This window comes from Epinephelus lanceolatus, chromosome 6 (assembly GCF_041903045.1).
Source record: "Epinephelus lanceolatus isolate andai-2023 chromosome 6, ASM4190304v1, whole genome shotgun sequence".
Taxonomy (NCBI): Eukaryota; Metazoa; Chordata; class Actinopteri; order Perciformes; family Serranidae; genus Epinephelus; species Epinephelus lanceolatus.
Window position 1 is genome coordinate 23524799 of NC_135739.1, and position 27194 is coordinate 23551992.

The following is a 27194-nucleotide window of genomic DNA, read 5'->3' on the forward strand; positions in this document are numbered from 1 at the left end:
CATGTCCACCTGGCACAAACCACATGTTTTGGACAGCTGTGAAGTGACAGAATGTCCCAGCATCATGGTTCTTATATTGCCAGATTCCAGAGAGTCCCCCCTCTTCATATATGGCAGAATATGTCTACTTCCAACTTGCTATGCTGAGATACATGTAAAAATGTAAGAATTTAGTAACACAGATTTGTTTTTTTCAGTGATATAAAAATTAATATAAAATACAGGCACATAGAAGGACATGAAATTATGGCAAATCTAGTTAGCCCAGATTGTCCTGGAAAAAAAACAAAACAAGATATAGCATGTGTATGTAGCCTTTAGAATGACTGTGATATGAGCTTAAAAGTAAAGGCAGTAAAAATACCCCAAAACGCCTAGGGCCCATAGGGTTAAACTTCTGCTCTGCACTCATTTAGATAAACCTTTATTTAATCAGGCAAATCCTGTTGAGATAGAGATCTCAGTTATTTTATTTTATTTTGTATTGTATTTTATCATATTATAATGAGTCAGTTAAAACAAGTATCAAGCTTCAAAGTACACTGAAATTTGTTCCAGGTGTGTGGTGCCAAGAATCTAAGCTGGATGTAATCAGGTGTAAAGAGATAAAGAAACACACATGAGATGATTTCCATAAAGACCATGGCAGCTTGTTTATATTATTATTATTATTATTTCATTTCATTACATATAATTATCAATATTAAATGCAAAGGAGGAACTACAGTTAATGGGTATAATATATTCTCATGTCTTAGTGCATTATACTACAGAGAATTACAGTCCCAATAACAATTGATCTTATAAGGTAGGAGAGTTTTTTCCACTCCTGTGGTAGACCCTCGTTAACTTATAATCATCAGTGTCATCAAGACCGTCTTCAGTTAAGATGGTTTTGGGAAACACCTCTTACCTTGATCAAAACCCAATTATGTTCTAAAATCACAAAACAATATTGCAATGAAGGATTTCTAATACACTCATTAATCATGAGCAAAAACTTTTTTCATTGTCAAATAAGGAAAAAAGGGACAAATAGAAGAACTTGTAAGACACATCTGTTACGTGTACTGGAGACCTCCAGGGCAAAGTGATTACTGCGAGTCCAGTGGTCTGTTGAAGTATGCAAATATTTGCTGATTTACTGACAATGCCAGATAAGACTCAGCAGGACTGTTAAATCTTTCACATTCTTGTTCCTGAGTCCCAGTGCCCTTATAAAGAACTTTTAACAAAATCATTTTAAATTATAGAATATAACACAAAACAGGATGAATTGTGAAAAGGTGCGACATTATACTTCCAAATGCAAAAATTCAACCGACCCTCAACCTTCCTCTGAATGTGTGAAAGCATGTTAACAACTGATAATTCTTCCCCAAATATGGAAAAGAAAAACAAACTTAAAATCATAATCCAGATGTGCTGTAGGACTGCCACCACATGATGGTGATGGTAATGAAGCTGACTGATATGAAGAGGATGTAGAGGCCAAACAGCAGGCGGTCGATGATGAAACCCACTTGGATCCATTCCTCTGAGCTCTGGCTTCCAACCAGCTGCTGCTTCACCTGGAGGTGGATGGCCTGGAGGTCCCTGCCCAGGCTCCTCAGCTCCTGCAGGGCCTTGTCCCCATCCAGCGATCCCTTCTGTTCTGGAGCCCCCCTGTCCTCCACCACCAGTGAGGACACTTTCATTTCTGTTGTGGAGGAGATCAGGGAAGAGGTGATGGCGGCACATAACTGCATGAACAGATTCACTTGTGTTAAACCACTTCCCAGGTCTTAGATACAACAATATACCTTGTGCGGCAGGATTTTGGATGACCGTGTCCTCTAGGTCTTCAGGCTTTGGAGGAAGCCACACCAGGCGGCCCAGGATGTGAATGACAAACACTCGGACCCAGCGAGGGACTGGAGAGTAGTGAGCGGAGCCACACAGCAGGTTGGTGATGACGATAGTCTCCACTAGACTCGCCACCATCAGAGACAGACACAGACACAGGAACACATCTGGGAGAATAATGAGTGCTTTTTATACAGGACTGCTTCACAGACAAATGCAAGTTAAATCCAGGCAGAAAAATCCAAAAATCAAAGGCCTAAACCTTTAGACAAATGTTGACACTTGGAACTGGATGACATGGCATATGTGCCAGCAAAGAATTGCTTGCTTTGGATTATCATTCATTCAGAATCGTGTTTCTGTCCTTCTGATGAGTCACTCGCCTTTTAGCTTTGTTTTGATTTCTAGTGTGTGTTGAACTTTGTGTACTTTTTTGATGCTGGTCAGGTCAACCTGGTCTCAGTTTTCACCCGGGTAAGCAGTGTTCACGTCCCGTACGATTATAAAGCCAAACCCTGTTCTTTTTTGCTAAACCAAACCATGTGCGTTAGTTGTTGAAGGAAATAAAATGTAAATTTGCAATGTTGCACCGACTTATTGTGTTTATTTTGAAAGAGACTGTATATCAAGGGTAAATTTCTTGTGAAAATGGAAGTGTACTTTGAAAGAAGACAATGCATGTAACAGGTAGAACTTGACATGGCGTCCCGTAACGTCAACAACCAACACACCCAGGGTACCTTGCATGTCGTACCTGGACTTGGAGTCCATGGCCAAACATTGATATGTGATGAGGTCGGAGTGAGAATTTGTGACGGTCAGGTTGGCCTTCAGTATGTTTTTACATCTATTTAATGACCATAATAACACTCATCATTCAGAATTGTTGGCTACTAGTGACCCTTGCATCAGTCGAAGGTAATGTCAACTGACTTATGAGAGGTATGGTGTTTCCAGTGACAGGCAACATGTCATTCATGATGAGCAGAAAGACGGTGTAGCCCAGGATGAGGGTCATCTTGAACAAGGACCTGTCGATGCTCTTGGGAGGCAGCAGGAAGCTGAAGAGGTCCACTGTGATGAGGAAGCAGCTGGGGATCAGCAGGTTCACCACGTACAGGGTGGCCCGGCGCCTCACTGACACCTGTAGCAGTGTTGACAGATATACAGCAGCTGGTAAACCTCAATGTTAGACTTGTACAGTGTAGCTGTGACTAACTGGTGATCTAATTGTATGATGTTTCTCCATTTTACACAGCCAATGAATGAAATGTGATTATTTGTCAGTTTACAAGTATTAATGCAGGTCTAAGACGTTTGTTGTGTTTGAAATGCTCGGAAAAATATCTATTACAAAAAGCTGCAAATGCCTACAGGTATTTGTCACAGCTCAAGTTTCTTAGGTTATGTTTTTTGTGTCATTCAATCATGTTGTTTCCTGTTTTACTTTGAAACTCACATCTCCTCTCGTTTCAGATCACTTCACTTCCTGCCCCTGTGTGTTTTCCCTCCCTTCTGATGACTTCACCTTTGTCTGATTGGCTGTCCCGCCCTGATTAGCCTCACCTGTGTCTCGTTATCCTTCCCCTCACCACAGTATTTAGTGTGTGTCTTGTTTCCTCTCAGTGCCAGTTCGTCTAAGAGGCCGTTTACACGTCGCTGGCTATTTTCATAAACGGACATTTCACCGTCTCCGTTTTCAAAAAGATCTTCGTTTACACTTACCCGTGTATATATACACAAGAGCATGCCAAACCTGTAGGTGGCAGTGTAACGAGAGGCTCAAGCCTTCCATGTATCCGTTGTCACCATAGCAACATGGGTCGCACTTTTGACACAGGCGCAAGTTCCGGCGCATACTGTGACGTCGGCTGCCTATAACTCCGTTTATCTCCGTTTATCTCAGTTTACATGCAAACGCACAACCGGAGTTTTCCAAAATCTCCACTCTGGCCGGAGTTTTTAGAAAGACTCGTTTTCAGAGGAGAAATCTCCGTTTGCGTGTAAACGAAGGGCACAAACGAAGGAAGATGTCTCCGTTTATCAAAATCACCGTGTACGTGTAAACGGCCTCTTAGCTCCTTGTGTGTCTGGTGTTCCAGCCTTTTGTTTCCCCGTGTCCTTTTCTTGTTTTTTTTTTGGATTTAGCCTGTTGAGTGACTCTGCCTTTGCCTCATCCCTGTCCATCTATGTACTGAACCTACCTTTTGACCAGTAAAGACTGAGTTGTTTTACCCAAACTGTTTCAAGAATCATGCATTTGAGTCCACTCTCACCATTTGATGAAGCCAGTTGCTGTCACAATAGAGTCAACAGTGCTGTCACAATAGAGTCAAAGGTTTTAACAGAGGGAATTTTAGATATCTCTTTTTATCACTGCATAAATCAGAAAATACTGCCAACAGCCATTTAAAAGATCAATTTTGGCTTCAGGAATAAAATGTCACTATAAATGATACATGACCAAAACCCCTCTGTAGAAACCTCTGAAATATAAATTAGAATTAAAATGGAAAGTTTGGTGTAAGTAAGTGCTGCTGCCCAAAAGACCTTCAAACCTGTTCTTCCTCCTGAATCTTCCTCTCACCTTTCCCATTGTATAAAAAAAAATAAAAGAGTACAATAAGGTTACAGTCTGCAGTATTTCCTTACAAAGAAGCAAATCTCGTGGTAATATTCATCACCAGCTGGTATTTCAGATATCTTCACTGCGATTCCAACCAGTTCCCACTCGCCCATAGTTGTCATCACTTCTTTGGAGTTTTTAAAAATGTCCTCTACAGTTGATGAGACGTTAAGTCGCAGATCTTTTACTGAAAGGAAAATATACTTTTGTGAGATTTAATCCATTTACAGTTAATTACAAAAATGCCCACCTGCACCACTGACTTTACAACGAATGCAACAATCTGTATATCTCAAGTAAAATTAAGATTAAGTTCTGCTTACGGAGGTGTATGTAGGAGTTGAAGCTTAAACTGCAGTTCTGGATGTCAAATGGAAACGTGTAGATGTCGAGCCTGCAGGAGCTGATGACTTTGACAGGCTGTTTATCGATCACCAAGCCGTCATGAAACAGATAGCTGTATGGGACGAACGGAGCTGAGTTCTTCTCCATGCTACAGGATGAGAAAAGACATGGAAGCCAGTAAGGGACTGTTTGTTATGAATGAGGGGAGGTGGTGCAGGTAACAACCAAATCTAGGCTGAAAAATCAAAAGCTAAGGCTACACTTCTCTATAGAGGAGCTGGTACTTACAATTCATTGATGACCACGTCTGGTACCCAGAGCAGTTTCCTTGGAATTGTAATCCATGTAGAACCGCACTGTTCTGGGTCCCAGCGGATGAAGTTATTTCTCCATTCCTGCAAAATGAATCAGACAGATTCAACAAATATGTACCTGACTACATACAGTATAACAGCTTTCAGGTGATGTCAGGATGTGACCAGCTGGTTACGCTTTGACATGTCCAGTGGTCCCATTTTCACAGAATTAAGGACCAGCAGTGTACATTTTTTATTTGCCAATTTAAGTTACACTACACTGTGATGATTTAATGCAATTTAATTTAATTTCATTTCATTTAATTTTATATTATTTTATTTTATTTTTAATATTTACCTTATGTAGTAGCTTGTATTCTTTTGCTGGTATAGAGCGTTATCTGCCTTAAAATTTATTCCAAACATCTCCAAGTTTTTTTCTGATCTCAAGCCTGAGATTTATTATTGCTAATAAAATGAGAAGTTGATTGTAAAGGGAGTACTTACTAATTCCTGCCAAATAAACGTTTTCAGGACTTGGGCCTTCTCATCCTATAAATGAAACAACATTCAGTCGAATGCATTCCTTCATTACAAGCATTTTCTTTTATGGACAGATGAAATTAGACTGTATAGAGACTCAAAAACATTAAATGTAATGAAATAGCCCTGTTGGCTAAGTTATTAGTCTGCAAATAAAAGCAGATTACACTCTTTACAATCAGAAACAATCGAGCATGGCCTAATGGTGAATAAGTTATAGGTTAATGTAGTGTTCCTTACCACCCCCAAAATGCCTAACAGGGTGAAGTCGATGCTGACATTAGTGGGGTTGGACATATCCATGACAGGTCGAATGGAGCTCAGGCTGAAGACCGGTTGGAGAGCCTCCAGCAGGGAGGGCGGGTCTGGTCGAGAGCAGTTCAGCATGATGGAACTGCACGGAGCTATGGAGGACAAACGAAATGTACAGTTGATGTACATTGGCTGCAACAAACAGCAAGTAAAGGTATTCCCCAAAAGTATGAACTCCAAAAACCAAAGACTGTAAAGTAACTGGCATAAAGTATGCATCCTTATTTAACATAAGAGCGGCAAAAGATGTAATGATGGTGAATCAGCGTGGTTTGGTGGTGAGACTTTTTTCCTTTATTTCAGTGACACATTTTGTGGGAGGAGATTTTTTGGCCCTTGAAAAAACCTCTCAGATGAACCCCTAATCTCAATGTCTTCCTAGTGGCCTGAAGGACACTCAGAAATTTAACTGACTACAAGTGCTGTGTGTCATCCTGCATTTAGCATTAAAGCAGCAGGAAGTGTGGATTAGTCACCAGCACAATGCCAGACGGACTCCAGACTGAAGAGTGTGCAAAGGTCTCAAATAATCAGTGACACAGATGTCACACCTCTGCCATATCACAGCGGGACAAATCAAACCCACACGAACTTTAACCCTTTTAACAGGTGTTAAAATCTGTGAGGCTGAGGCTGAACTTTGCGACCAAGAATCTGAAATGTGTACTATGGAGAGACGTCTACTGATAACATGAGTATCAACGTTCAGTAAGTATAAACTTCCTCTCTTGATTACACACAGTGGCTTTAGTTTGCTAAACCATTACAATGCCTTTTGACTTCCTTCATATATTTTGATACTGGAAAGACTGACTTGAATAATAACTGTGAAATAATTAGCTCTTGGAAATCAGTGTCTATTACTGTTTAATACAGTAGAAGCTGTACTTACCATGCATGAGCACAGAGATGAAGATGAATAGAACCTTAGAAGACTTGACTTTCAGCGGGCAGCACTAAAAACATTAACATTGGGTCAAAAGCGGTTGTTAGTTTGAGTGGTGTGCTGGCTGTTAGGGCTGTCCAGTAAAGTTTTCTACACATATTTTAGATGGCAAATACAGACATGATCTAGAGAACTGGAATTTTAAAAAGAAAAATCTATTTTTTTTTTTTTGTTTTAATGTAAGTGCACTTTAAGACAAACACCTTGAGGTGACTTCATTGAAATTGTGATATGCCTGCAAAGCCCTGAATCCCACAAAGTCCCAACAGTAGGAAAGCATAAGATATCAAAAAGCAGAAGCAGAAGACTTCTTTAAATTTAAGACCCAAAGGGAAAGTGTGAATGCTTAAATTACTGCGAATTTGCAGATTTTTGTTTCGCAAATCTTATAAATATGACCACATGGAGACAGAGATGCTGTTTAGGTAAATTATGTTACCCTTCTGCTTACATCCTGGTGAGTTCTGCATATCCAGATGCAAGATATTTACTTGAAACTAACTAGAAAAGAAACTAGAAAAAAAAAAGTTTGGACACAAGATACACTATATGGAGGTGTATGTTGGGCTGGGGACATCTTAATACAACATAATTCAGTGATTTTTTTTAGACAACAATTTGCTTCGTTGTGGCTCAGAGCCCTAACTTCAACCCCACCCCAAACTTTACGATGACTGTGAACCAAGTCTTAAAGCCCAACATCACTGCTTGAGCTCACTAATCCCTGCAGCACTGTTGTCCACATACTTTTGGCCATGTAGTGTACCCTTTTTTTATTTGTGGAACGAATGACTTGCTCACTCTGTGTGAGTGTACACACATGGTTTTTATGGCTGGTATTTAGTAACTTATTTGATAATTGGAGTGTTTTGGTTTGTGTAATAAAAATGAAAAATAGAATATAGGGTTCAAAAACTGGCATTAACATGAATGAATAGATAGGAAAACAATTGGAACATGATTATTATGTCTGAAATGAATGTCAATCGAAAACTGAATGTATTTTTCTTAAGTAATTTTATTTTGTATACATGATTTTCTCCATTTTAGAGCGGCACAGTGTAACACAAAAGGCTTAGAACTACATATAATTAATGTAATAGTGTTAGATTAATGATGATTGTTATTATTTACAATAGCACAATAACTTGAGAGTATGTATAAATGTCTTGGCTCCAAGCAAAACAACAACATTATCATCTATTGATTAAAATTCAACACACGTTTGAGTCTCTAGCTACATAAATGGAGCCCTGTAAAACAGACAGCCGTTGTCTACTGATTGTATGACTTCACCCAGATAATGATGATGGTTATGAAGCTGACTGATATGAAGAGGATGTAGAGGCCGAACAGCAGGCGGTCTATGATGAAACCCACCTGGATCCACTCCTCTGAGCTGTGGCTTCGAACCAGCTGCTTCTCCACCTGGAGGCGGATGGCCTGGAGGTCCCTGCCCAGGATCCTCAGCTCCTGAACCGCACTGTCCTCCACCGCTGGCCCCTTCTCCAACGGAAGTACATCATCAGCTTTTCGCTGTGCCACCACAGCGCTGGGTTTCCTGTCTGGTTTTTGCAAGAGAGAAGTTTATCATTTCATTCACTCCATCAATGTGGTGTGTTAACAATGTTGATCCACCTGATTTACTCTGAACTGTACATTCAGTCATTGCATATATTCGGACATTTCTAGATTTCTTTTGTGAATGTAACCACCTGAATCTTTTGGTCCTTGACTCTTCCAAGTCAGGCAAACGAGACGGCCCAGAATTTGCAGAACAAACACTTGGATCCAGCGAGGGGTGGGAGGGAAGTCATCCGCGCCATACAGCAGGTTGGTGATGAGGATAGTCTCCAGTAGGCTGGCCACCATCAGAGCCAAGCAGATGGAGAAGAACACATCTGGCAGAGAGACAGGGCAATGGGTGTTTTGGGTGGACAGTTGCCAGTGAGGGTCAAAAATGAAAACTTTCTGTGCCCCATTTGGAAATGCAGATGCAAATCTGAACAATCATTTGCCCACAGTATCTGTATGAGGCACAGAAATCAAAATTGCAGCCAATTCTAAGACTATCTGCACCAAATACCCATGTGCACAAGATCTTTGGAAGCGTGACTTTTCCTCCAATGAAAACCTGTAAGATCTTTAATTATGATGGCAACAGCTTGCTAGGGACCACAGACCCACATGTCCCTGCAGGCTGACATTAACTGAACACGTGAAATGATTGAGTGATGATGGCATTTCAGCATAACAGCAGTTTGTTTAAGTACAATAGTGTCAAGAGAGAGCTCTGGCTTTTAATCAGAACCAAGAGACGTGATCACATCGCTCCAGTTTTAGCATCTTCACACTGGCTCCCAGCATGTTGCAGAATAGATTTTAAGATTTTACTGATTACATTGAAGGCTCTTCATGGTCTCTGTCTTAGCAGTAACTCCGACCTCATGATATCGTACATGCTAGTGTTGTGTCGTTTGCGAACAAATCGTTCAAAAGAACAAATCTGTTGAGTGAACGTACTGAATTGAATCACTTCTGGAACCGATTCGTTCATTTCTCAGTTCAGTTGAGCTCAGAAGTGAGCGTGCAAGCCAGGAGTGGAACTCAAGTCCAAGGCAGCCAGGGTGCAGGGAGGGACTGCCTACCGCGTGACGAATCACTCGGTAAACGAATCACTCGGTGAACGACGTAACCCTGATCCCTGAGTGATTCAAATCATTTCTTCTCAGCCATACACTTTCATACGGACCGTTTTCTCCATGCTAATGTAGCCAGGAGTCAAGCCACATGAACACAATCACACACCTCCCCATTGTTTCAATAGACTTAGTTTCCAGATAAACAAACTTAACATGTTAAGCTGGCCAGTGATGAGACTCGCCAGTGCAGGGCAGATGCAGCAGGTCAGCCATGTATCAGTTCAGTGAGTCGGACTACGCAGTACACAGTCAGGGCTCCTCCCGCCAAGCACTGAACGATTGGGTGAACGAATCTTTTTAATGAACTGATTCTAGTGATTCAGTAATATCTAAAGAATTGCTTTGCCCATCACTAGTACACGCCAGGACATACCTTGAGGTCCTCAGGAAGGAGGTCTTTTGTTTGTACCAGAGGCCTAGCTGAAAACTAAAGGGGACAGAGCATTTGCTGTCAGGGTCCCGAGGCTCGGGAATAGTCTGCCCAAGAAAATGAGGTCAGCCGGGTCAGTGATCTCTTTTAAGTCCCTTTTTAAACCATACTTTTATCGGAGAGACTTTCCTGATTTTACTTGAGTCTTATTTCCTGTTTTTTTTTAATCAGTTCTTTTAAAAGTTGTTTTCATGTCTTGTCTGTTTTAATAATTGACATGTAAAGCACTTTGTAACTCTGTTTTGAAAAGCGCTTTGTAAATCAAGATTATCATTACATCATTCTTTACACTTTGGACCACCCAATACATGGCAGTTTACGCTCCTCGCACAGCAGCTCATGTGCGTCAAAAGATGCTTCTCAGTAACAATTAGAGCAACACCAGAACAAAACAAACACATTTGAAAGCAATTTACAAGTGACAGGTTTTAGTTTTCAGAGGCTGAATAACACTGACTTATGAGAGGTATGGTGTTTCCGGTGATAGGCAGCAGGTCGGTCATGATGAGCAGGAAGACGGTGTAGCCCAGGATGAGGGTCATCTTGAAGGAGGAACGGTCCACACTGTGGGGAGGCAGCAGGAAGCTGAAGAGATCCACTGTGATGAGGAAGCAGCTGGGGATCAGGAGGTTCACCACGTACAGGGTAGCACGGCGCCTCACTCTGATCTGCAGAGGGAAGAAACAAATCACTGTGTCGATACCACATACTGTTGTCATAACAGCCACCCACTTAATGTTGTTGATGAATACACGTCAAACGTTTCAGGCAGAATTATTTAGTAAAGTAAGATGTTTCACAACATAGGTTTTCTTGCCTTCAACCACACTGTTATAATCTTAGAGCGAAATGTAAAATAATGTCCACTTTGTGCGCTTTACAAACTTTAAAATCAACCTACATGAAATGCAAGCTCGTCTACGTAAGCGCCATCATCATTTCCTTGGTTTTGTTTGTGGGCAGTAATTTCCAGCAGCTCCCACTCCCCCATGGTGGTCATCACATTCTTGGAGTGCTCTGTGATGTGATCTGCAGCCCTCCCCAGCTTAATCTTTATGTCCATTGCTGGGGAGAGAAAAACAGAGAAACGCATTATCCTGTTAAGTCACATTACATGTCCACATTACAGGAATTCATAGTTTCAAAAAATTGGTATGGATTATATATGTTTTATTCATGTTTCTTGTCTGTCTCTGGCTAATCATGGAAGTATTATAGATATTCATCCCTTCCACATATTCATAACCATCCCAACTCTGAGGTCAATTTCCAAGGCCAATCCATTTTCAATAACTCTAATGCAGCAGATTTTTTGTCATGGTGCATCAACAATAAAATATTCCCCAGAAACACAGGAAATGTAAGATAACACACATCACACAAAACTTTTGGTAACTCCACACAAACACAATTTATGTAAGGTCCAATGTGTAAAATTTAGGGGTATATAGTGGCACAAATGGAATACAATACCATAAGTATGCTTTCATTTATATATAATCACCTGACAATGAGAATATTTGTGTTTTCTTTACCTTAGAATCAGCCATTTAAATTAACAAAGAGGGCGGGTCCTCTTCCAGAGAAGGAAGAAGGGACAAACCAAACACTGGCTCTAGATAGGGCCATTTGTGTTTTCGTGTCAGCCGCCGTAGCAGCAACTCTGCGACATGAGTGTCGGAAAAACACTTTTTTTTAAACGTGAAACCTGTATTCTGTTTTTTTACTGTTTTAAATCACTGGGTCCATTACATTTGGAGAGGAGGAGACCTCTGCGGGTAAGTCGGTTCTCCATAAAACCATGAACACTGAAGGAAATCTAGCTGGGAGAAGTTTCAGCTGGTTGCAATCTGCAATCCTCACCACTAGATGTCACGAAATCCCCTAAAATCTTACACATTGTTCCTTTATTCATTCATTCATTTTCCGTAAACGCCTGTCCTTTTGGGGGTCGCGAGGGGCTGGAGCCTATCCCAGCTGACATTGGACGAGAGGCGGGGTACACCCTGGACAGGTCGCCAGACTATCACAGGCCTGACACATAGAGACAAACAACCATTCACACTCACATTTACACCAACGGGCAATTTAGAGTCAAAAATTAACCTGCATGTCTTTGGACTGTGGGAGGAAGCCGGACTTCTTACTCACGTACTGTGAGGGTACAATGCTAACCACTGCATCACCGTGCCACATCCAAACATGTCAACATTCATCAATGCTTACATAAGGGACAAAGATTACTTTATGTCTCTTACATTTACATCTCTTGGACACTTTTGTCCAAACCAGCATACAGAAGTCTTTAAATGACACATTTGGTGAAGTGTCTTACCGAGGTGGATGTAGGAGTTGAAAGTCAAAGTGCAGTTCTGTATATCGAAGGGGAACGTGTAGATATCGAGGTTACAGGAGCTGACAACTTTGACCGGTTGAGCATCGTGCACCCTACCATCGCTATACAGGTACACATATGGGACAAACGGGGCTGTGTTTTCATCCATACTGCAAGACAGGAACAAGCATCAAGAGTGATGAGTGAAATGTAAAATTAGAGCGTGGCACCTTTAATTTCAGAATTTAGATGAGTCACCTCTTTATAAGCGTCATTACATCCCAAAAAGCAAAAAGAGCAACAACAATCTGGTCTTTCAAACAAGTACTGCCTGTCAAGCCAAAACCTGACAACAAATTAATGAGTCATGCTGTTGGTAGACGTTTTCCGTCATTACAGCAAACATAGACACTGCGGTTGTCTTTGATTCAATCCCACGTACACTGTCCTGTTGCCCAAATACTCACTAGAGCACTAATGTATATGAATCCACAGCTTAAAATGCCCTATTAACTCCTGTTAGAGTAACATTTGGAAAAAAATACAGTGCCCAGCCGTTTTAGGAAATTATTTACTTTTGGAAAAATAGAAGAGAAACTCTGTGTGTTTGACATGCTTTGTATAAACAGCATAAACAGTGGACTCACAATTCATTGATTACAATATCTGGCACCCAAAACTTTTTTCTTGGGAGAGTAATCCTGTCGTTGCCACACTGGCTTGGGTCCCAGCTGACAAACTCGTTCATCCACCACTAAAACAACACAACTGGCGTCAGTGCACAGAGCCGGTATGGTATAAGTAATAGTCACATCATCACAGAAATAATCCCACAGTTGTCCCTACATGACTGACTGAGAAATAAAGATGGATGATTGCGGTACATACATAATGTAGCCAAAGGTATGTGTTCAAGAGTTGAGCCTTTTCATCCTGGAAGACAAGAAGAGCTGCTTTACGGCACAGAAACAGAGAGAGTGTTTTCTGATGTGTTGTTTGGGGACCATACAGATCCTAAAGGAAGTCTGAGTGGAGCCCAGAAACACAAAGAAGTGGTTTGATTCAGGTTGGTTGGAAATTAAAGTAAGAAATGACATGATTTGGTATCTGAAGAGTTTCATCCTAAGGAGGTGCCACATACTCGCCCAAAATACCTTTACACACTCAGTATACTGTATAACACTACTTATCTTATCTACTGAGAGCTGAAACATACCACTCCCAGTATCCCATACAGGGTGAAATATGTCATGACAGTGGTACGGGTTGTCATGTTCATGACTGGTCGTATGGCGCTCAGGTTAAAGATCGGAGTCAGAGCCTCCAGCAGGGCGGGTTGGTTTGGCTGAGAGCAGTTCACCTGTCTGGCACTGCCTGCAGCTGAGGAGAAGATTAGAAAATTAAAACTTCCACCCTAAACATTTGGCTTATTTCCAACGATACAGCAGACTATAACTAACAAAAGGGATTAACTACTAAGGGGACTGTCTCAGCTTTAGTTCCCTGTAATCATTGGGATTTTGATTAGCTTATTTCCCTATTAACGCACAGTATAAAAGAATCAAATCCTCCTGTATTTGGCTTATCATATTAGACATACATTATAAATTGTATAAGTGCTCATGCAGTTCACATTTCCCTGCACTTTTCATTCTGTGCAACCTTTTTGGTTATATTTTTTGGGGAAAAACATTTGATATAAGCATACCTTATACTCAATATTGTGCACACCAAGAAGCTTACCTGGTATAAGAATGAGAAACATGACCATTATGAGCCTGACTGACGGAGGGAGACACTAGAATAAGATAACAAATATATTTAGGCAACAACAACAACAACAACAATAAAACCACAAATCAGTCACAGAGAAGATTTATTAATACTGACGCTGTATTTAGCCTCAGAAATAATACTTCATTACATCCAGAGCATGCACCTGAAGATGATACTTTACCTTCAGAGTAGTATCCTTGGGTGCCATGATGTCAATCTTTCTACAGTTGTGAGATGGAAGCAGTTTCTTCAGTACCACTGGAAAGCACACAGAATAATTATTATACTGCATTACATTATTTGCTTTTAGTTGCCAGTTGTATTAACAGGTGAGTTATCTATCCAAAAATAACCACTTCAAGACAGCAGAGGCATACCCACCACTCACCCGACAAACTCACTCTTGCAAGACTAAATTCAGCCCTCGTGGGCGAGATATACAAAGTGCCACTGTAAACCAAGCGTGATGTGGACAACCCCTCTGCAAATGATGTGGAAAATGGAAAACTCTGCAAAGCAGCTACTTTCCCTGCAGGTGGTTTCATACAAAACGAGGACAAAACCACAGGTGATGTATTGTCCCGCAGTGTGTGACTGGCAGATGGTGGAAACTGACCACACCGGCATCGGCGTCACACCAGTTGGTCAGATGCAAATAAGCAGTGGATGGCCTGTGAGAGACAAGTGTCCTCTGGTGTCACCCCAAACCTCCTGCTAGCCAATGTTTTTTCATTTTATATTAATGCTGTCAGTCAAAATGAACCAGGTTGCACATAGAGATATAATTGCTGTTCAACAAGTTCTCACAGTATGGTACTCTAACAAACTTAGTGTTGGATAAAAATGTGCGTTAACAGTTATTTTAAATCTCTCACATTGACTTTGTTACTGTTAGAAAAACACTGCAAAATTTGTTGAAAGTTTGATTCTATCAAATGTTCATTGCAGGGGAGCTGCTGCAGTCACGGTCTTTTGTGTGAGTGACACCTTTCCGTCATTTCTTCTGTCTTCCATAGACACTTTCCCACCTATACTCTTGGTATAGCATCTCATTTTCTCACTTGTACATGTCCAAATATTATATTTAATACAGGGGCGTGAATATAGACAGCGCAGGCAGTGCGGTTGCACTGGGGCCCATGGGGTGGAGGGGCCCGACTGCCACCTGGAAATATGCCCGTGTTCAAAGAAGAACTCACATTAAAACAAAAGTGGTGCTATTTTCGATACATGCCCTAAATAAGACAAACCCATCTCCATCATGGTTTTCTGGTTTTGTAAAACAGTGTCAATCTATAACAAATTATAAACTTATTCTACATAAATTATTTAAAAAACTATAATTTACCAATAAAAACTATCAAGTTAAACTAATAATTTCCTTTTTTTTTGTAGATTTGTCTTGTACAGATATGTAACGATGATTGCTGTGTAATATGTAATATGTATAGGCGTAATAGGGTCCCTCATAATAGTGCGCACTGGGGCCCATTGTCACTACCTTACACCACTGATATAATAATTAATATTGTGTTGTTTGCAGATCAGTTTACCTTAGTGACTCCTTTACTCATACTTTAAGTGTCAAAATTCATTGTCAGGGCCTTCATCCTCTCATTAAATGCCACATTTACACATTAAATCATTAATAAATAAGACCTTTTTTTGAAAACAGAAAATTCCCACACAACAAATCACAGATACATTTTGATTATTGTTTGTATATGCTTTATTTAGATGACTTGCTTCATGCGTTGGAGCAGAAAGTCAGTTGAATGCCAAAAAGAATTAATATGAAAGCTTACATGTTCTTAAATATTATATGAATATGATAGACAGCACAATATAATGCAACAGAATGACAGGAAGGCAAATCTTACACAGTTTGCTTCTATTATTTGCTTATATATTACTATTTTTTTAAATTACAAAAATGGTTGGTGTACAAAGGAATGCAAACACAAGTTCATTCCTTTGTACAGATGCCTTGAATGCAGCCCTCGCAGTGAGCAGGCTCATGTGGACTTTTGACATCCAGGCCCAGAAACTTCTTGTATGGTTTGCCCAGGTCCTCATGGTAGCATTTTATTCTTATCTTCTCCACCAGATTCTCCATGAGGATGCTGATGTTCTCGGAGGTGATGCTGGGCCGCTCCATCGGAGCTTTGCTGCACTTCTTGCAGTTTTGACGGAAGGGCCGGACCTTGACAACGCCCTGGCCGTCTGTCAGGCGCATGTGGAAGACCACCATCACCCGGTTGGAAGGCCACTCTCTTCTGCACTTGCTGCATTTGAACCTTGAAATGGATGAGGACCCAGGTTATAAAAAAGACTCAACTGGCCCTTTAATGACATGACTCTGCCATTCAAGTGTTGAAAACCTCTGATCCTATCAGTATCACTCTAACTCTAAAATAACCAAGCTTTTATCACACTGCACCTTAACCTACTGTGCATTTATTTCCTTTACCCTAACATGACCCTTATGGTTACTCTAAACATTGAGGGGACCAGTTTTCGTCCACATAACCTAAGTAGTATAATTAGTTATAGATGCACCTACACACAGACTTAAATAAACCTCTAAACTATAACTTATACTGAATGTTTACCACACTATACAAAACCCAGCACACTGACCTTGCGCTTGTGTTCCTGATGTACTGCTGCCAGCCCATGTTTGGGCTGTTAGGCACAAGATTTTGATCAAACTCCAGATGCCAGGTGTCTCCTTTTTTGAGATCATTTGCGTTCGCCTGGAAGATACGCGTCCACTCTGAATCTGCCATCCTGTTAGTGCAGTGGTGCTAGTGGCAAATGACAAAACAAAACAAAGACAGCTGATTCATACAGTGAGCACAGTCAGCTGACTTTGCTGATAGCGACTTTGGGGAAAGTGAAACTTATCTGGTGTCCTTAGGTTTCGGATGTGGTTTTGTGTCATGAATGCAATGTTGGATAACAAGTTTGTTTGATGGGGCAAATGTTGAGCATATAAAGACAGTGTTCAGTAGACTGCTGGATTGTCTATTTATACACGGAAATGAGCAGAAGGAAAAGCCTATGTGTGTTTGGGTGGTTTGGGTGCCTTAGGGTTATCACTAGATGTGTGGAAAATGTGGATTAACTTCTTACCACTCCTGTAAAACTCAACTAAAACACCTATCCAAGGCATAATTGAAGTAAATTAAAAGCTTTGCTTGTTTCAATTTCAGTACATGTACTTGCATGGTCGGATTTGATAGGCAACACTTTTCCCTTACAGTCAGAATCACTGTAAGTGCTATTGTCATTGAGTAATAGAAGTCTGAACACACTGAGGTACAGTTGTTTTTAATGTTATTTTAGCTATTGTCATGACTGTCTGCCCTGCATCTCTCTCTGTCTCGCTTTGTCTCTCTTTATGTCTCATTTTGTCATATGGATTACTGTAAATTTATTATGTCGATCTGTTCTGTACACTGTCGCCTCACAGCAAGAGGGTTCCTGGTTCGATCCTGTGTGTGGGAGCCCTTCTGTGGGGGGTTTGCATGTTCTTCCTGTGTCAGCATGGGTTTTCTCAGGGTACTCCGGCTTCCTCCCACAGTCCAAAGACATGCAGGTTAATTGGTGATTCTGAATTGTCTGTAGGTGTGAGTGTGAATGGTTGTCTGTCTCTATGTGTCAGCCCTGTGATAGTCTGGTGACCTGTCCAGGGTGTACCCTGCCTCTCGCCCGATGTCAGCTGGGATAGGCTCCAGCCCCCCTGCAACCCTCAAGAGGATAAGTGGTTAGAAAATGGATGGATGGATGTTCTGTACACACGTAATCTATTGCACGTGTGTCCGTCCTGGAAGTTGCTCCTCCTGACAATAACTGGGACTTATTAACTGGAAAACAATATCACAGAAAGGAGGTTTTGTTTAGGCACTTTCCAAAACAAAAAAGGTTGAAACAATGCACTGGTGCAGGAAAAATAGATCAACAAAGACTGACATGTCTATGTGGGACCTTACTGTATATAAAAACTCTTTTAGAAAATCTAAATCAATAAGAAAAATGTCAGATCTATTGAAAAATAAACTGCACAAGGTTGATTGAAATATGATCGCTGATTTACGTGTTTCATAAAAACTTTAGAGAACTCACTAGTGATGGACTGGAAGAGAAAGTTTTCTGTTATACTCATGCAACACTGCCACCTGCTGGTGTTATGCTGCCTTGTCTTCTATGCATGTATTTATGTATGCACAATATCTCATTTTTTACAATTCTTACCTGAAAAATGTCCAAATATTATTTCTAATATAGACGTATCCTACTGTTTACAGATCTGTTTACCATAGTGACTCCTTGAGATATATAATAAATAAATCACACAGAAAATACCCACACTGCATATCACACATAAGCTTACTTTATTGCTAATACAAGCTTTGTTTTAATCTTTTACATTGTTAAGTGAAGTGAAGGCTGATTTGATGCTTTTAGCAGACAACAATATTTTTTAAAAAACAGACAGCAAGAAGAAACTGGTAAGAATAAATGAGAGCTCCCATAGGCTTGGTTATAATATAAACATGATAATACAGTGTAACAGAGTGACAGGAGTCTCACACAACCGATGCTTTTCTAATATGATCTCAGGCATAAAACATCATTAGAGAACAGCAAAAGTTCAACGCTTCGGGCAGATGCCTTGCATACAGGCCTCACAGTGAGAGGGCTCGTGGGGACTGGTGGTGTCGAAGCTTCTGAAAGGCCGGTTCTTTCTGCCCAGGTTTTCATTGTAGCATTTTATTCTTATCTTTTCCAACACATTCTTCATGAGGGTTCTGATGTTGTCGGAGGCGATGCTGGGCTCCTCCATTGGGGCGTCGGTGCACATCTTGCACTTCTGACGGGTGGGCCTCACCTTGACAACACCCTGCCCGTACGCCAGGCGCATGTGGCAGACCACCCTCACCATGTTGGAAGACCAGCCTCTTCCACACTTGGAGCATCTGAACCTTGAAAATGACAGAGGTCCTTTAACAGAATGGCACCCAACCAAAGTAACACTGAAAACTTTTTAGTTGCTTGAAAGCAGTAATGCTTTGGAACAACAAATAATATAATTAGATTTAAATATCATTTGGCTGCCCCAAACTGTTGACAATCTGTCTTTATAATGTTGTAAGACTACAGGCAGTGCAGATGGTAACATAGGAGGAAGAAAGCCATTTGATGTCACCTCCTTCCTGTTTACGTAATTCAACTGAAATCTTTGTTTCCCAATCAACTGAGATCAAGTCTACATTACTTCTTCGATCAGTATTACTCTATAACCCAGATTTCTGTTATACTGAACATGGCATTAATTTAGAGTATCCAGACCCTTATCCCAATGCCAACCTTAAGCCGGAACACCTGTATAATGTTTGCACAAAGACACAGACATACACACAAATCTTAATAAACCTAATGCACCCACTATACTATCCTGAATATTAACAAAACATACACCATACTACTCACTGACCTTCCACCTGTGCTCACAATACACTTCTTCCAGCCCGGTTTTTGGTGGTTATGCATAAGACCTTCATCAAACTCCAGACGCCAGTTGTCTCCTTTCTTGAAATTGTCTGCTATAATCTCGAAGAGACGTGTCCACTCGGCCATCCTGTCAGTGCCAGTGATGCTGGTGGCTGAGGAAGAAGCAAAACACTGGCAGGAGATCAGCACGGTACACAAACAACCTGCGAGAATGACTCATCCTGTTTGGGTTGAGAGACTGTAACTCCTCCAATAGAGAGTTCAGAGGAAATGAAACCTACAGGTGGAAACCTATTTTCCTTAAGCTTTGGTTTTGATTGGGCAAATGCAAGGCTTTTGAAAGGACAATGGTAACTATTGACTGCCTAGCTGCTGGGTAGCAAAGAAATAAAGAGAAGGAAAAGCCCATGTATTAAAGTGTAACTTGTGTGCCTGAGTAGTTAGGATGCCTTGTGATTGTTATCCACTGGAGGTCAACTGAAAGTTAACTTTTTATTTACTAATATATCAGTCACACAAATAAGAAATTTGATTAGTAATTAAGAAGTGAAATATGCTCTCTGCCTTAATGTGTTTCACAAGAACTCACAGTGAAGGACTGCAACAGAAATGAAACTTAAAAGTTTTCCCATTGTAATTACACAACACTGCCACATGGTGGTGTCACGCTGCCTTCTCTGCTACATCCTCTGTCTTGCAGAAATTGAAAATATATGGAATAATTTTGCAGAGGTAATCTTACTGTACTGTAATTGATCCACTGTCATCATCATTTACATATAAAGAAATAGATATACAGTAGCTTTTCAAACATTTTGTGCGTGGTTTCATTTCTACTTCAAGTCCAGTTTTAACTTCTATTCTGTCTTTCATCATGAGACACTGACGTGTGCAATAAATCATTCTTATATGATGCCAATATCATGGCCACCCTCACTGTTTACACATTATCCTGATCCACAGCTATCAGTGAGGGAGCGACAAGAGTAAATGGTGCTTAACATCAGCCAATAAACCTATAAACCTTGAAACTCTTCCAGGACAACTGTGCATGTAGGCACTTGTTGTAACAAACCAATAAAAACATTAATGGCTCATTTAACCTCATTTGCAGGTTTAATAACGGTAATTCTGTTACTGTTATTTGCAATATTTTCCTCACCGAGGGCCTGTAGATGATGATGATCAATACTGAATGTAATGAATGCCACCGTATCCAACCATTACCTGCAACATTATCAAATAATTAAACTGAGCACACAGTGTTTACCCCTCTGGCCTTTTGACACAAGCACAATTGATCTGGAATTCCAAATGAGTCCCTTTAATTATTCTAATACATCTTCATGTAGATTTTATGATGTTATTGGATTTGTGTTCGTCTGACTTGCTGTCACAGTTTGGCTTATTTAGTCGCTGCAGATGTTGGATGGTGTAGCTGAGGGAAAACTCTGTTATCATGCAGATAGTTTTAGTTGGCCTATGAGATATCTGATAAATACTTCTTGATTTATAATGTGGAAAAAGCCTCATTTTTTTAATTTTCTGTGATTCAAATCCATCCCTCCTGTCTTGGACAAAGTGAGCAAAGAAGGGAGATTTGCATGTGCCAGGATAGAGCCATCCCTGCTGCTATCAAAGCTAGAGACTGATCTTTAAAGTCAGAAAGGGATCTTAATTTGCTCTTGAAATCAAAGCACATTTGTGCTGCTTTTCACATGTAAGTAAAGCCAAATGACACATGCTCTGATTTGGCTGCATCTGATGAGGCCTTGAAAGCAGAGGAGTTCAGAAATCAGGACGAAGAGAACAGTAAATTGGCTTCATCATACTATCAAAGCCAAAGCACAACATGTGTCATTTGGCCACAGTTGATGAGGCCTTGGAAGCAGAGGAGTTCAGAAACCAGGGTATGGAGTGCAGTGAATTGGCTCCACCATATTACACCTTTGGTTACAAACCCTGGACCTATACCAGTCCATGTGGGAGTAAAGAAAAGGGGCTAAATAACAAAAAAACATGAAGATTCTAATTCGTTTGGGAGTAAAGGGGATGAAATAAAAAATATTGGAGGTAATAGTGTTATTTTAGGGGGAAATTGAATGAAAGACCTCCTTTGTCTGAGAGAGAAACGTATGTATCATTATAAGAAGTTGGCATTTTAATTTATCTCACACATCAGTGATACGGAACAAAATACCCAACAGATTACTGACTTTAGTTCGCAATGAAAGCCACGGTGCCTTATTTACCATACTCTTATTTTGAAACCGGAAACTAGGAAAACATGTCGCCATGGTAACGGATGAAACTGCCGAGATTAGCTTGTTAGCAACCGTGTAGCCTCTCTGTTTCAATCTCTCTTGTTTTAACCAGCGTTATATTACTGACATACGATGGAGGGGTCCGACACATACCTCATACGACCTAATCATCAGTACAAGTGAGTTGGTCAAGGCGGTTAAATCATTTTTATAGCAGGCGAAGTTAGCTTTTAGCTAGCGAGTTCATTGCTAACGATGTGTTTTCTTAGATACGTTTGCACTCATATAGGTGTCTTTTGTGTACCTAAACCAGAAGTGTCAGCTTTTAAGACTGGCTTAAAAGTCTAAATAGATTGTTAATAGTGTCAACGACGAAGTTATGCTTTCAAACGACAGTATTTGGCATCAATTCTACAGTGTTTGTTAGCTAGTGGACGCTTTATGCTAACTTAGTTGTGGAGACGATGTGGGGAAAATGTCTGCTTCACTGTCAACCTACGTTTCGAAGGCACTCGATTTTATAACAGAAAAATATGTTAAGTAGCGTATAAGATTGGGGATATTAAATATAGGCTTCAGTTGACCGTTAAAAAATATCATTCAAAATCATTTATTAATGAATTTCTACAGCTGTGGGATCTATATTGAGAGAAGCTGTTGTGGCCACTGTCACCTGTGGAAACTTAATGTCCTGCCCTGCTGCTCCCTGTTAACTCTTCCAGGTTCAAACCAGCCATTGTGAAGGAGTGTGTCCGTGAAATTGTGAGGGAGCGACTGTCTGGGATGCGATATGACCCAGAGGAAGTCCCAGAGCTGTCCCGTTCACTGGCAGACAGCATTAAAGACAAAGTGAAGAGTGGGTGATGCTTTCTCTCCCTTTCTGTTAAAACTCAGAAGGAAAGAGCATCCAAGTTCTGCTGTAAATTTAAAGTAATATCAAGATAATTATTCGGTGAAAATGCTCATCCAAATACACATTATACAATAAGACAACAGGAGTGTTACTCAGCCATGTTAATTGTCCTATTTAATATTCAGAATACCAGTGACAGGGCAACACAAGTGCAGACTTCGCTTGCCATTGACTGCATACACAGCAAGCAAAATTCTCTCGGTTCATTGTTAAGGCAATAGACTAAAGATGTGCTGCCAATTCTGAAACAAACTTCTGGTTTAGACTGGTGTAGCTGTCATTATAAAACCATGCTGAATCCTTAGGAGAAGGAACAAGTTCAACAGGAACGTATGTAGCCAGAAGATTTAAGCTGAATTAAATTGTACGCAAGACATTTTGCCTTTACAAATATAACCAACAATAGCATTTCTCCCTTTAAAACAACTTCTACTAGTAAATTGTTTAGGTAAATGCTACTGTAATGGAAATTATTAATATAATTGAAAAGGTAATCAACAATATAACAGAAGTTATGTAATCATGTAAAATCTATGCAACATTTAATGGAGACTTTTATGCCTTTGTACTATGTGCCACAAAGCAGAAAAAATGTGAAGTAATTTTGCATTTTGAGCGCTTTACTTGATGTCCAAGGACATGACTAGATAAGGTGGCCCAAACTGCTTTGTCACCCCTCTGACAATGCTAGTTAAAGACCCCTGACCTCAGCAGTTGTCAATAAGAATAAGTATCTGACATCTGCTGTGTTCAGGGCTCACTCTTTGCAGTCAGCACATTCTTGACTGTTTGTTGTGAGTCCATCCGCAGATGCTGAATTAAACATACAGAAAGACAAATTTCTGACTTGATGTGTTTTGTCTAGTAGAAATTGCCACTACACTACTCAGCAAAATGCAGCATGTTAGTGCCTTCTCCTGTATTGTCTCGACAGAATGTTGCACAGTTACTGATGTACACCATTACAGCTTATTTCTCTTCTTCAACAGATGCAGGGTTTGATAGATACAAGCTTGTCGTGCAGGTGGTCATTGGAGAACAACGAGGACAAGGAGTCAAGTGAGTGGTCATGTGGTAGTGGTAAACAAAAATAGCTGATACAATTTGTTAAACCACTATGTACTATAAGACTGTGTCAAAGGAAACAGAGAGTGAGGGGCTGCCAGAGTGGATATCTTCCTACCATCAGTTTTTAATGATTAACTCTTCAGCAATGGGCAGAAAATTGACACAAATTAGAGGATGTGTGTTGTGCACTTTATGGATGCTGAAGCTGCAATACAAGCCAAAGGACCAGCAATGCAGAAGCAGCACTATATTTAACAGAATCTTTAATATTTTATACAGTTGCTAGATTTTTATGACCTCACTGCCATCCTGCTGTTTGATTTTGCTCGTATTTGTAGTTTTCTCCATTTTTAAAAAGTAAACTGGGTTAGACAAGGATTTTTACTTCATCGTTTTTAAATGTATAAAAAAGATATTTAATAATTTCAGGAAGAATATCCATTCAGTGACAGTCATTAAGCTGGCAGCATTAATTATCTATTTCCTGAAATGTATAGTGTTCTTTCTTGCTGTTTCAAAATGGCATTATTCAAGCAGTATTTAAGTACAAGTAGCTAGTAACCGATATTGACCCAGCTCTGCTCTTTTTATTGAAGTAATGGCGGAAAATTTTTGTGGTTATGACAGTAGTTTGAGGTAAACTTGGAAAATCAGTCCCACGTTGACTGATTTGCATCAAAACTGTCACTTATATATTTACTCAACTCTTTTTTGTGACTGTAGTTTGGTAGTGTCTTTTTAGATGAATCTATATTGAAAGGTGTTTCTATTACTCTGCTCACCTCATGTACATAAACGACGCTCTCAAAATTACCACAGCGTTTGAACTTCCCTCTGAGCCACTGTCAAGAAAACTGTATGTTGTACATAGCATGAAAATATAGTGTTAATGGAAGGGATCTTCCTTCCTGGATTGGTTTTTAGAAAGCAGTTCAGATTAAATGAATCCATAAACTTGTCATGTGTTTCACCAGGATGTCTTCGAGGTGTTTGTGGGATGCTGACACAGACAACTATGCAGAAGATGTTTTCATGAACGTAGGTGTCTTTGTTCTGTTCACTCAGATGTGAGGGGGGGGATCAGACTTCTTTATGACAGTTTTCTTTTTTCAATTAACTGTGTTTTTCCTCTGGGTACAGGACAGCTTGTTTTGTGTGGTGGCAGTTTTTGGAAGCTATTACTACTGAGGACAAAAGGATGGATGACAGAGAGTTCTTTCAGATGAAGAGATGTGAGGCCAACATCCAAATGAGACTGCTCACTGTCAGCAATTTGGGTCCACGGTGTGCTGAGCTGAAGTAACTGTGAATGTAATTGCTGCATCTTGAGATCAAGACAGACGACATCCCATGCAGAAGGGTTGGATACCTGTGCTGTTACTGTAGTGATTTTAAAAGGAAGGATTTCATCAGGATTTCCTGACTAGGCAAGATGATTATTGAAGACTGAGGCCTCTTGTGACCAGTTGTTTACTTTGAAGGATTAATGGCTTAAAAATATCTCTTCTGATACTTCCCGGTACATTTTACTGTGTTCACAGCAGATCTGCTACATTAGTAGAATGCTTGTGGACCACACTTTGGGTGGTTAACCTAGCACAGTAGTGACAGTATTTGTCTCCGATTGTCTGTGCTAGTACAGTTGATTACTTTTGGCCAGCTACTATAATCATACAGTAATTAAGCTGTCTAGAGTCCTTTAATATTTAATCAGCAGTTTGATTTTGACACCATGACTTTGTCATCTCTCAGAGGAATACAAAGTCTATTTGTATATCAATTTGTCATGCCCTGTTACCTTTAATTTGTTTTAACAAATATCCAAAAAGTGAAGTAGATTGGTATTTTGAATACTGTAACATTTGAAGTTTTGTTTCAATATCAAATGTCCAATATAATTTGAAATAGATGCCACCGACTGTTGTCATAACCATTGCTTCTTACGTACACTGTGTGTAGCACTGTACCATTACAAAATCAGTACATTATCACATTGACCATTTGCAGATCTGCCATAAACAAACCAAAGCATAACTGAAAAGGTTTTAAACTTCCACACTGCCTACTTACATATTTGGCTGGAGATTTATTTGTCATGTTGGGTTTTATTTTTCTGGTTGCCAGGCGATAATTCACATGAGATGCTGCCTGAAGTGATTCAGATTGGATTTTTTACCCCCACATGACCATTATATTTCTGTAGTCATAATGTGCTGGAGGAAAATAAGGTCTGGTGCCAGGCATGAAGACAGACGTATATCTGTCACACATACAGAAATATCATATTAAAGATATTTTTGTAAATAAACCCATTTGAAGCAGTAGTTTGAAATGATAGCAACATTTTTTAATGGGACAGTTGCATTTCTTTTTACAATTTTAATACAGTAGCAAAGCTTTTATAGTGGTGGTTTTCCTTCATTTAGGATTAGGACAGAGTTTCAATCAATCAATCAAACAATTTTATTTATAAAGCCCAGTATCACAAATCACAATTTGCCTCAGAGGGCTTTACAGCATACGACATCCCTCTGTCCTTTGGACCCTCACAGCGGATAAGGAAAAACCCTCCAAAAAAAAAACCTTTAACAGATGAGTCCCCTGGAGCAAAAGCCTTTTAAATGACCAAACTGTTTTTAGAGTTGTTGGAGATTGTTTTTTGGACTGGCACTAAAGCATCACTGAGTAATATTTTTTAATTCATAATTGTAAGAAAAAGGCTGGATTTGGCCAGTTCTGCAGAAAATTAAGACCCAAATCTTTGCACTTAAGCTGTCATGTCATTGTGTTGGGTCACATGTAAAACCACTGGTAGCCTTTTACTGCAGACACGCACTCACACACACAGCCAATATCAACCTGCCCAGCATTAAACAACTCAAGGAAACCTCACTTTTGGATACTTACACTAATATTGCTCTGTGTCTGGATGAAGCAAACACTGCACTCGTCTCCTAATGCAAAGATGATGGTGTAGGCCTCAAATCTTAAATATATGTGCAAAGTTAATGGGCAAACGATCTGCCTGTACAAATAAACAGTGCAGCTGCTTGCTTTTATTTGTTAGTCAGGCTTTACAGGTTTTTTTTTCTGATTGCATCAGCACTATCTTTCAAAGTATAAGCTACTTTCTTTAACAAAAGTAACCACAAAACCTTACACTATACCAGCCAAACAATATACATCTCTAGCAAAAGCAAATAAGTCTTGCAAAACTCCTGAAACTCTTATAAAAATGTGTTTTAGCCTCAATACAGTACACACACACACACACAC

General features: G+C 40.0%; 5 protein-coding genes across 5 annotated transcripts; 1 reads left to right on the forward strand and 4 right to left on the reverse strand.

The window, feature by feature from the left end:
* Positions 1-1409: 1409 nt before the first annotated feature.
* LOC117254041 (5-hydroxytryptamine receptor 3E-like) lies at positions 1410-6042 on the reverse strand. The gene is made up of 8 exons (XM_033622016.2): positions 5896-6042; positions 5620-5664; positions 5105-5211; positions 4795-4964; positions 4498-4658; positions 2779-2989; positions 1803-2012; positions 1410-1699 (listed from the first exon to the last, which is right to left on the reverse strand). The coding sequence occupies exons 1-8, from the start codon at positions 6040-6042 to the stop codon at positions 1410-1412; spliced, it is 1341 nt and encodes a 446-aa protein (XP_033477907.2).
* A 1940-nt stretch (positions 6043-7982) lies between these two features.
* Positions 7983-14422, reverse strand: LOC117254040 (5-hydroxytryptamine receptor 3A-like). The gene is made up of 10 exons (XM_033622014.2): positions 14338-14422; positions 14124-14178; positions 13597-13760; positions 13269-13313; positions 13028-13134; positions 12381-12550; positions 10947-11110; positions 10503-10713; positions 8629-8814; positions 7983-8478 (listed from the first exon to the last, which is right to left on the reverse strand). Exons 1-10 carry the CDS (start codon positions 14362-14364, stop codon positions 8189-8191), a joined length of 1419 nt encoding a protein of 472 aa, XP_033477905.1. The 5' UTR covers positions 14365-14422; the 3' UTR covers positions 7983-8188.
* Positions 14423-15861: 1439 nt separating this feature from the next.
* Positions 15862-16990, reverse strand: LOC117254363 (receptor-transporting protein 3-like). Its single transcript, XM_033622582.2, has 2 exons — positions 16797-16990; positions 15862-16453 (listed from the first exon to the last, which is right to left on the reverse strand). Exons 1-2 carry the CDS (start codon positions 16943-16945, stop codon positions 16123-16125), a joined length of 480 nt encoding a protein of 159 aa, XP_033478473.1. The 5' UTR covers positions 16946-16990; the 3' UTR covers positions 15862-16122.
* Positions 16991-18530: 1540 nt separating this feature from the next.
* Positions 18531-19926, reverse strand: LOC117254422 (receptor-transporting protein 3-like). Its single transcript, XM_033622731.2, has 2 exons — positions 19657-19926; positions 18531-19144 (listed from the first exon to the last, which is right to left on the reverse strand). The coding sequence occupies exons 1-2, from the start codon at positions 19797-19799 to the stop codon at positions 18814-18816; spliced, it is 474 nt and encodes a 157-aa protein (XP_033478622.1). The 5' UTR covers positions 19800-19926; the 3' UTR covers positions 18531-18813.
* Positions 19927-21951: 2025 nt separating this feature from the next.
* On the forward strand, positions 21952-25826 carry dynlt2b (dynein light chain Tctex-type 2B). Its single transcript, XM_033621234.2, has 5 exons — positions 21952-22116; positions 22660-22793; positions 23840-23909; positions 24893-24956; positions 25059-25826. The coding sequence occupies exons 1-5, from the start codon at positions 22070-22072 to the stop codon at positions 25104-25106; spliced, it is 363 nt and encodes a 120-aa protein (XP_033477125.1). The 5' UTR covers positions 21952-22069; the 3' UTR covers positions 25107-25826.
* The last annotated feature ends 1368 nt before the right edge of the window (positions 25827-27194 follow it).